The sequence below is a fragment of the Bubalus bubalis genome, chromosome 14, assembly GCF_019923935.1.
Source record: "Bubalus bubalis isolate 160015118507 breed Murrah chromosome 14, NDDB_SH_1, whole genome shotgun sequence".
In the NCBI taxonomy this organism is placed as follows: Eukaryota; Metazoa; Chordata; class Mammalia; order Artiodactyla; family Bovidae; genus Bubalus; species Bubalus bubalis.
The window spans coordinates 46,762,761-46,774,205 of NC_059170.1; the positions used below are offsets into that span (position 1 = coordinate 46,762,761).

General features: G+C 40.1%; 1 protein-coding gene across 1 annotated transcript in view; it reads left to right on the forward strand.

Moving 5' to 3' along the window:
• LOC123329046 (ankyrin repeat domain-containing protein 26) overlaps window positions 1-1,907 on the forward strand; it is a 58,375-nt gene extending 56,468 nt beyond the window's left edge. The window contains exons 25-26 of the mRNA XM_045162575.1: window positions 44-89; window positions 1,740-1,907. Of these exons, the coding sequence (XP_045018510.1) occupies window positions 44-89; window positions 1,740-1,873 (180 nt within the window). The 3' untranslated portion in view covers window positions 1,874-1,907. The remainder of the gene's footprint in view (window positions 1-43; window positions 90-1,739) is intronic.
• Window positions 1,908-11,445: the final 9,538 nt, after the last annotated feature.

Here is an 11,445-nt window from a genome sequence, read left to right on the forward strand (position 1 = left end):
CTCTTGTTTATCTTAAACATAAATAATATTTGACTTATTTCAGATGCAGCAGGAGTTGGACAGGAGTATAACTAGAGAAATAAGAAAAGGTATGTTGCCAAAACGTATGAATTAAATTTAGACATTGATTTCTGAAATACTCTGTAAGAAGTAAATGGGATCTCTTTCCATTGTTTGGATAACAGATGCCATGTTAAGTATTTTTTCTTATACATAGCTAATGAAAAATATGAAAGTATGAGTGGTCATAGTGAAAAATATCCTTCTTCCTCATTTATTCATCATGTTCCATAGCTTGAAAAACAATCTCTGAAGGTCTATGTATTTCTTTTTATTTCTGGTTATATCCTTCTTCTACTTCCTCCATCCCTGTGGAACTATCCACCTACACCTGGCACTATTCTCAGAAAACGTGGCGTTCATCAGCTTCTCGAGTGTTGGTAGTGGTTAAGGCTAGGAAACCCAGACTCAAGCGTCCACGTTTGTGTATCTGTCACTTGCTGGGTGACTTTAAAATTTCTCTGTCACTGACTTTGTCACCAGTTTATCTTTTATTCTCAGGAAAAGCTCCAAACACCCACATCAATCTGGGTCTCGCCAAAGAAGTTGGCCTTATCTCTTTACCACCCTACTCTGCCCCTCAGCTCTGCATCTAACCAGCCAGACTGTGTAGGATCCCACAGGTGTGCTTCCTCATCTCTGGTCTTTGTATGTGCTTCTCCCCTCTCTATCTCTTGTACTTTTTCCTGTCCTTCAGGTAGCTACATATATATCAGTTCAGTTCAGTCGCTCAGTCGTATCTGACTCTTTGTGACCCCATGAATAGCAGCACGCCAGGCCTCCCTGTCCATCGCCAACTCCCGGAGTTCACTCAGACTCATGTCCATCGAGTCAGTGATGCCATCCAGCCATCTCATCCTCTGTCGTCCCCTTCTCCTTCTGCCCCAAATCCCTCCCAGCATCAGAGTCTTTTCCAATGAGTCAACTCTTCGCATGAGGTGGCCAAAGTACTGGAGTTTCAGCTTTAGCATCATTCCTTCCAAAGAAATCCCAGGGCTGATCTCCTTCAGAATGGACTGGTTGGATCTCCTTGCAGTCCAAGGGACTCTCAAGAGTCTTCTCCAACACCACAGTTCAAAAGCATCAATTCTTTGGCGCTCAGCTTTCTTCACAGTCCAACTCTCACATCCATACATGACCACTGGAAAAACCATAGCCTTCACTAGACAGACCTTTGTTGGCAAAGTAATGTCTCTGCTTTTCAACATATATATCACTTCCACCAAAAAGCTGGCAGTATTGACACAAAGCTGGCTGTCCCTTCTGAGTGTTCCTTGTGCCATCTTTTATAGCTGTCTTTGTATTTATGACTCTGTATGGAAATTGCCCGTTTGTCTATTTTTCCAGTTTGCATCTCATTTTTCAGGGTGGACTGGGTCACCTTCATCTTGTAATTCCAGCGCTTGTCACTATGCGCACCTTTGCACATAGTTACTGAGTAAGTGATGAAGGATGAGAAAACCAGAAACTCTGATACTCAGTCACACGTGCGACCATGAGCAGATTATAAAACTGTAATCTTGTATTTTATGTGGTGCCATCTATAGATACATTTCATTCTTCGAAACACTAGGAAAGGTCTCAGGCTTTTGGCAGTTTTTTTGTTTTTTGTTTTTACTAATGCTTAGTTAACTCAAGTATTTTAGGTAAAGAATATAATTCTTTCCTTTTCTTTCCAGTTGATGCTGAATTTGCATCTGATGCCTTTACAGTGTCTCATGTATCTGCAGATGGGTCAAATGTGTATGATCACCAAATTTTGAAAACAAAAGCACAGTATACACAGATTTTGAAGGAAAAATATATGATTTAGAATGATAAATCGTAAAAGTTTCCCTACTGGACTGTTTCCATGACATTTCATTGTTTTCCATTAAAGATGATGAGAAAATCTTTATTAAAGGAAAGTATTTTTGTATTACATCTGTATGATGAAAATTTATATAGCATTTTAAGTGATGTTTCTCTGCATCTAACTTACTTTTAAGCATATTTAAAAACCAGCACTGTTGAGTTTTCCATATTCTAAGCAATAGTGTAGTCATTCAATCACGTCTGACTGTTTGCGACCCCATGAACTGTCGCCCACCAGGCTCCTCTGTCCATGGAATTCTCCAGGCAGGAATACTGGAGCAGGGAGCCATTCCCTCTCCAGGAGGATTTTCCAGACCCAGGGATCAAACTCGGGTCATGTGCATTGAACGTGGATTCTTTACCATTTGAGCCACCAGGGACACCCTTTACAAACTCAGACTGAGCCCTAATACCTGCTGTTTAAACAGCACCCAAAAAGCCAGACTTGTCTAATATTTAGTGGTGTTGATTGATAGCTTTTTTGTATGTTCCACTTTTTATCACTATGTATAGACCCAAAGATTTAGATACTGATGTTATGGCCACCGTCAATGTTTTGATGTATTACAATTGTTAATAGAGGCATAAAGCTTACTATATGTAACTTTAAACAGATTCATAGGTCCTTCCTCATGGAGAAATAAGGTTTGCCTGAGTTTTTGCCTTTTAAATGAATGAACTTTAAAAATGTTTTTATTTTTAATTAGAGAATAATTACTTTACAATATTGTGATGGTTTCTGCCATACACTGACTTGAATCGGCCATAGGTATGCCTATGTCCCCTCCCTCTTGAACCTCCCTCCCACCTCCCTCCCCTTTCCACCCCTCTAGGTTGTCACAAAGCACCAGCTTTGAGTTCCCTGCATCATACAGCAAATTCCAAAAAGACACATGTATCCCAGTGTTCATTGCAGCACTATTTACAATAGCTAGGACATGGAAGTAACCTAGATCACCATCAACAGATGAATGGATAAAGAAGCTGTGTATTATTCAACTATAAAAAGGAATGCATTTTTGAGTCAGTTTTAATTGACTTTTGATTTACTTTTGGAGACAGTGTTAAAATTAGAGAAAGTTTCTCATGGATAAATAAGATTTGCCTAAGACGTTTCACCTTTTCTTTACCTATCTACCTATCTATCTATTTTTGCTTTGCTTTTTGGAAAAAGTCTTGGAAAAAGACTTTTTATTTTGGAAAAAGCACCAGACAAACAAACATTTTCACAAAACTCCCTTATCTCCCATATATTCACCTGAGGTACCACTTATCTTTCCTAAATGTTATTTGTTCTCCCATAAGTATCCCTCCTCACCCAAGTCACCTGTTTTTTACAAGATGCCTTTTTCTCCTACTCCCTGTCATTTATTAAGTAGTATATCAACTCCCAGTAATTGCAGTAATGCTGAAGAAGCTGAAGTTGAACAGTTCTATGAAGACCTACAGGACCTTCTAGATAATTCTAGATAATTTGGATGTTAATACAAACACCCAAAAAAGATATCCTTTTCAGTATAGGGGACTAGAATGCAAAAGTAGAAAATTACGAGATGCCTGGAGTAACAGGCAAATTTGGCCTTGGAGTACAAAATGAAGCAGGGCAAAGCCTAACAGAGTTTAGCCAAGAGAATGCAGTGGTCATAGCAAACACCCTCTTCCAACAACACAAGAGAAGACTCTACACATGGACATCACCAGATGGTCACTACCAAAATCAGATTGATTACATTCTTTGCAGCCATTCAGGTATGATCGAAATCAAATGCCTTATGATTATACAGTAGAAGTGTCAAATAGATATAAGGGATTAGATCTGATAGACAGAGTGCCTGAAGATTATGAACGGAGGTTTGTGACATCGTACAGCCCCCAAAAAAAGAAATGCAAAAAGGCAAAATGGTTGTCTGAGGAGGCCTTACGAATAGCTGAGAAAAGACAAGAAGCTAAAGGCAAGGAAGAAAAGGAAAGATATACCTATTTGAATGCAGAGTTCCAAAGAATAGCAAGGAGAGATAAGAAAACCTCCCTCAGTGATCAATGCAAAGAAATAGAGGAAAACAATAGAATGGGAAAGACTAGAGATCTCTCAAGAAAATTAGAGATATAAAAGGAACATCTCATGCAAAAATGGGCACAATAAAGGACAGAAATGGTATGGACCTAAGAGAAGCAGAAGATACTAAGAAGAGGTGGCAAGAACACACAGAAGAACTATACAAAAAAGATCTTCATGACCCAGATATGTATGATAGTGTGATCACTCACCTAGAGCCAGACATCCTGGATGCAAAGTCAAGTGGGCCTTAGGAAGCATCACTATGAACAAAGCTAGTGGAGGTGATGGAATTGCAGTTGAGCTATTTCAAATCCTAACAGATGATTCTGTGAAAGTGCTGCACTCAATATACCAGCAAATTTGGACAACTCAGCAGTGGCCACAGGACTGGAAAAGGTCAGTTTTCATTCCAACCCCAGCGAAAGGCAATGCCAAAGAATGTTCAAACTACTGCACAATTGCATTCATCTCACACACTACTAGCAAGTAATGCTCAAAATTCTCCAAGCCAGGCTTCAACAGTACTTGAACCATGAACTTCCAGATATTCAAGCTGGATTTAGAAAAGGCAGAGGAACCAGAGATCAAATTGCCAACATCCATTGGATTATCAAAAAAGCAAGCAAGTTCCAGAAATACATCTACTTCTGCTTTATTGCCTATGCCAAAGCCTTTGACTGTGGGAATCACAACAAACTGTGGAAAAATCCTAAAGAGATGGGAATACCAGACCACCTGACCTACCTCCTAAAAATCTGTATGCAGGTCAAGAAGCAACAGTTAGAACTGGATGTGGAACAACAGACTGCTTCCAAATCGGAAAAGGAGTATGTCAAGGCTGTATATTGTCACCTTGCTAATTTAACTTAAATACAGAGTACATCATGTGAAATGCCAGGCTGGATGAAGCACAAGCTGGAATCAAGATTGCCGGGAGAAATATCAATAATCTCAGGTATGCAGATGACACCACCCTTATGGCAGAAAATGAAGAAAGAGCCTCTTGATGAAAGTGAAAGAGGAGAGTGACAATATTGGCTTAAAACTCAACATTCAAAAAACTAAAATCACAACATCCAGTCCCATAACTTCATGGCAAATAAATGGGGAAACAATGGAAACAGTAAGAGACTTTATCTTTTGGGGCTCCCAAGTCTCTGTAGATGTTGACTGCAGCCATAAAATTAAAAGATGCTTACTCCTTGGAAGAAAAGCTAGACCAACCTAGATATCATATTAAAAAGTAGAGAGATTACTTTGCCAACAAATTGCCATCTAGTCAAAGCTATGGTTTTTCCACTAGTCATGTATGGATGTGAGAGTTGGACTATAAAGAAAGCTGAGCACTGAAGAATTGAAGCTTTTGAACTGTGGTGTTGGAGACAACTCTTGAGAGTCCATTGGACAACAAGAGTTGGTGATGGACAGGGTGGCCTGGCATGCTGCAGCCCATGGGGTCACAAAGAGTCTGACAGGATTGAGCAACTGAACTGAGCTGACTGATATCAACTCCCAGTTGTAGTCACCCCTTCCAGTCACATTTCTTTGTGAACCTCTGCATGTTATTGTTATTGTTACCTTGCTCAGTCATGTCCAACTCTTTGCGACCCCATGGATCGCAACACACCCTGCTTCCCTGTCCTTCACCATGTCCCGGAGTTTGCTCAAACTCACAGCCATCGAGTTGAAGATGCCGTCTAACTATCTCATCCTCTTCACCCCCTTCTCCTCTGTCCCTCAGTCTTTCACAGCATCAGGGTCTTTTCCAGTAAGTAGGCTCTTCACATCAAGTGTCCAAAGTATTAGAACTTCAGCATCAGTCGTGCCAATGAATATTCAGGGTTGATTTCTTTTAAGATTGACTGGTTCGTTCTCATTGCTGTCCAAGGGACTCTCAAGAGTCTTCTCCAGCACCACAGTATGAAAACATCAATTCTTCAGCACTCAGTCTAGTTTATAGTCCAGCTCTCACATATGTACATGACTCCTGGAAAGCCTGAATATTTTGGAGAGTAATCTCTTGTCAGTTGCATCACTTGGAAATATTGTCCCCCTTTCTGTTGTCTTCTGTCTTGTTTATGATATCTTGTGCAAAAGCCTTTAAGTTTAATGAGGTCCCATTTGCTTATTTTTGTTTTTATATTTATTAAGAGGTGGTTCAAAAAAGATATTGCTGTGATTTGTGGCAGAGAGTGTTCTGCCTATGTTCTTCTCCTCTAAGAAGTTTATAGTGTCTGTCCTTACATTTAGGTCTTTAATCCATTTGGAGTTTATATTTTGTGGATGGTGTTATGGAGTGTTCTGATTTCATTCTTATAAATGTAGCTGTTCAGCTTTCTCTGCTCAGCTTATTAAAGAGGCTGTCTTTTCTCCATTGCATCATCTTGTCTCCTTTGTCCTAGATTAATTGACCATAAGTGTGCGGGTTTCTTTCTGAACTTTCTATCCTGTTCTATTTAACTATGCCATATATTTTGGGTTTTGTGTCAATACCAGTGTTTTGATTACTGTAGCTTGTAGTATAGTCTGAATTCAGGGAGCCTGATTCTGTCAGTTCCTGCTTTTCTTTCTCAAGATTGCTTTGGCTCTTCAGGGTGTTTTGTATTTCCATACACACTGTAAAATTTTTTGTTCTAATTCTGTGAAAAACACCATTGGTGATTTGATAGAAATTGCATCGAATCTGTAGATTGCTTTAGGTAGTATAGTTATTTTGACTGCAGGAAACAGTTTATTCAGAGTGGTTCTAGGAATGTTGTGGCCACCTTGATGTTCATTAAATCAGATCTGATTTTCCCAGCCTGTGGCTCTTTGTGTCCTGTAGAAGGCGCCAAATGACTGGCCAGACCTCTGATGCACGGGCTCATCTTTGGAAAATAAGTAATTATAAAAGGCCAGCATCTTAAACAAAGCATTCAATGGTCTGTCTGCAACCCTTTCTTTTGCTTCATTTTAGTGTGACATGGGTCAAAATGAGAAGCAGACAGGAAAATGTTTGCCTCGCCTGGCATGTGGTAATATTGTGAAATATGAAAATGTAAGTCAAACACAGAGACAAAGTCAAACAGCTCCTAAACACAGAGCTGGTGTGAGGATAGGAGTGTGTACTTTGTCTTCTGAGAAACATTATACAGTAAAGAATGGAAGTTATGAAACATACTTCAAAATAAAAAGGTAAAGAGAAAATAGTGTACAAAAACCTATAAAAAGAATAAAAAGTTGGAGATGAAAGAGAGAGGAGAGCTCAAGGGAGCATGAGACCAGGAAACATGGGACTCTGACATGGGACCTCTAGGAGGTAAGATCCTATTCCTCTATTTCTTGCAGTTCTAATAATCATTGAATTTCAGATGAATATCATACAAGCAGAAGACAAGAAAAAATACACCAAGTCATCTGAAACCAATTCAATAGAATTCTTTATTTCAAGGGACTCTATAATTTTTATATATTTTACATATATCTTACATACTGCATTTTATATATTATATGTCTATATATATAAATGACAATGTCAGGTGGTAAGTTTTGAATTTTCAGTGATACCAAAGAGAGTGTTGCAGGAATTTAGGAGGAAGTTGGGTGAATGTGCACTAGTGTGGTCAGGAGAGGACAACTCTAGGAGGGGCTGGGACATGGCTTGGGCCCTGATTGATGGGGAGTGAGCCGGATATTTGGAGAAGGCGATGGCACCCCACTCCAGTACTCTTGCCTGGAAAATCCCATGGATGGAGGAGCCTGGTAGGCTGCAGTCCATGGGGTCACAAAGAATCGGACACGACTGATGCGACTTGACTTCAGAAGAGTTGGACATGACTGAGCGACTTCACTTTCACTTTTCACTTTCATCATTGGAGAATGAAATGGCAACCCACTCCGGTGTTCTTGCCTGGAGAATCCCAGGGACGCCGGAGCCTGGTGGGCTGCCGTCTATGGGGTCGCAAAGAATCGGACACGACTGAAGCGACTTAGCAGCAGCAGCAGCAGCAGAACCGGATATTTGAGATGAATGAACAGAATTTGCTTCCTATGACAGTTGTTAAGCAAGAACATTATGAACATCCATAAACCTACACTAAAGACGGCAGAGTGGCAAAGCATGGCCAGGGATTAAAAGAAGAATCTTGCTAACTACCTTCAGAGGAGTTATAAAGGATGAGAAGCCAGAAGTTTCTGATTCAGCATCATATCTCCTTGTTTTTTCAGTGTTCTGGTGCTAATTGTACCATTTTTTTTTAATTTAATTTTATTTTTTTATTTTATTTTATTTTTAAACTTTACATTTTTATAAAAAATTTAATAAGTTGGTAAATGATAGGAAAGCTTGACATGACATATTTATTGTGTATATATACATATATGTATATAGTATCGTGTACATATTCTGTTTTTCACAGATCCATATTTACATCGTCCAGCTGCTTTAAAAAGTTAAAATTATGGTCATAAGACACATGAAGGATGTAGACAATTAGCATCTTAAGAGAATCAGGACTATTTGAAACCACAGGAGGAACATTAGTCTAATTAAAAATTACTTCTTATTTAATAAAAAGAGCTGTATTCCTCAAGACATACACTTAGACATATTATTATTTTTAGCTATATTTTGTCTATCTCATTACATGAAAGAAATTTTAATCTAGCTACTTTGTTTTCCTCACCCCACTCTCCTTCCCCAGCCCTTCTACAAAGCATTAAAGATAAAATATTTAAGCCGAATTTGTCTAGGAGTTTTCACTGAGCATGTAGAGTATCCTGCTCATGGCCTCGCTGTGTGGTGTTTATTTCCTGGCCTTTCACTGGCGCGTTTCGCTGAACCTTAACATCTAGAACTCATGAACTGACGTGCTGAGAGCTCTCCCCCTTCACCTATAACCAAACCATTTGATTTCTGCTCTTCTTGTCTTCCCATAAATGGGAGTTTGGGAGGGTAATTTCCCAGGAAACCTCCAGTGGTTTTAAGATCAAAAACTAATTTTAATGCCTTATCTTGTTTCTTCCAGCTGTTTTGATTTCTGTTCTCCTTGGTTTGCAGAGGCTTATAAAAATGCATCGGTTATTTTGCAGCTTCACAGGTGAGAACACAGGCTTCCCAAGGGCCAAGCCAGTTCCAGTTGAGGCTGGACCAGTCATTCATGTGGTTGGCCTCTGGCTCTCACCAGCACTCTTGTTCTGGGTAGAGTGAAGGCGGTGTGCAGAATGAAGGTACAGGCAGACACACTTCACGGTTCCTGTGTTCCAAGAACAGAGATGCTCCACCAGCTTGCTCTTCAGCCTTCTTTCCCAGCAGATATGACTGATTTGTTTGAGTTCTGAGCTACAGTCAGAGTGGAGAATCTGACTGGCTCTCCATGCAAACCAAAATGTTCAGCACTGGTGCATCGCATATTGACTGATTTCTAACTTGAAGTCCTGGGGTCTTCCTGGTGGAAAGGCTAGCTGGGACTTGTTCTTGTGTACTGTCAGTGGTGGCGTCTTAGATCATATGCCTGCGATGTTCCAAAATGTGCCTCAAGTCAGGGAACCCGGCCCTCTTTCCATGTAGTGAACAGCTTCGGGGACATCTCTCCCTAGAGGTGGTACTTGAACTGTGTTTTCTCATCTTCATCATGATAATGTAGCCAACTCTTTGTGCTTGGCAATGAAAAGATGGACAATTCAAACCAGATGATTACAATCCACATGGCTCTGGGTGTAATAAAAAGCAGTCATTTGATGAGACACAGTCTCTTTCTCACATACACATACCACTCATATATGTTTGGATTTTAATTGTACTCTGCCTCTAATCATAGTCCTTCTTGACTTGGCCCACATCATCATGGACCATGCGGCCCAGAAAGACAGATAGGGAGGCACCAAACTGACCATCCACTGGTGGTTATTTGAGAGCTGATCATAAGGCTTCAAGTTCATGGCTACAGTGGGTGTTGCCCCCACATCAGTAGCACAGACACCTTCCTGTTGTAGCAAAACGTCCATCTAAAAATGGATAATGTGAGTAGGAAGGCTGGGGCAGAGACTAACACTGCCCTAGCAGGTAACAGTCCATGAAAACCAACCAGTCTCAGGTCCCCTGAAGACTAGAGAGGCCTGTAGTTGTCATGAACAGGTCAGGCCACATATGAACTCACAGGAGACTCAGTTTGGAGCTCTGGGGACCAGAGCAGCGGATTTAAAGTCTCTTTCTATACAACTGTGTATTCTTTGGGAGAAAAGATTGGGGTAGGGGAGCAAACTGGTTTCAAAAATTCTGTGATAAAGAAAGTGAAACAGCTTTCTTTAGATTTTAATATTCTGGTTTGATTGCAAGTCTCTAAGAGGGAGAAATAAAAAGGAGCTTTTCCTAAATGTTTTTCAAGTGGGTAACCTTCACAATTGGGCCCCCACGTGCTTAGTGCTATGTGAATGCTTGTTAAGGTTACATCAGTATATGGATTAAAAAGAGATTGAAGATCCCCAGCCTGCCTGTGCCGACTTTCCAGAGGTTGCTTTGCCAAGGGCTGAGAGGTGGTGAGTGGTCCCAGTGGGGTGGAGGGTCTCGCTTTCTACAAAGACCTCTCCATAAAGGTGAGACCTGCCTCTCTCCCTCTGCTTACTGTGATGAGTTTCTCCAGGGCCCACAGATTTCTCAGGTGCCAGACAGAGTGCTGTTTTTGAGAAAATGAATGAGTCTATTCATTTAGTATTAAATCTTTTTGCAACTCAGATGATTTCTAATACTTTGCTTTCATGAAAATTGATGGACAGCCTAATTGAGCCTCAGAAATTAGATCATTAAAAATCATGTTGATGATAAATCACCCTATCAGAGGAAGCTCAGTAATGGACATTGCTATGATAGAGTTCATTTCATTTTCATGTTCATTTTTATGAAAAAGATTTCATAGTGTGTACAATAACTGTAACAACAATAAATGTAAAATGAGAATAATGTTGGTGAGGATTGAAAACTATTTTAGGAAATAGATGCATCTTAATTTAGTAAGTCTAATAAAAAGTGGTTCACATTCTGTTGAAGGCTGGCTTGGAGAATTTTGAGCATTACTTTACCAGCTTGTGAGATGAGTGCAATTGTGTGGTAGTTTGAGCATTCTTTGGCATTGCCTTTCTTTGGGATTGGAAAGAAAACTGACCTTTTCCAGTCTTGGGTTTTCCAAATTTGCTGGCACATTGAGTGTAGCACTTTCACAGCATCATCTTTTAGGATTTGAAAGAGCTCAACTGGAACTCCATCAACTCCATTAGCTTTGGTTGTAATGAGGCTTCCTAAGGCCCACTTGACGTCACACTCCAAGAGGCCTGGCTCTAGGTGAGTGATTATACCATCATGATTATCTGGGTTATGAGGATCTTTTTTGTATAGTTCTTCTGTGTATTCTTGCTACCTCTTCTTAATATTTTCTCCTTCTGTTAGGTCCATACCATTTCCATCCTTTATTGTGCCCATCTTTGTATGAAATGTTCCC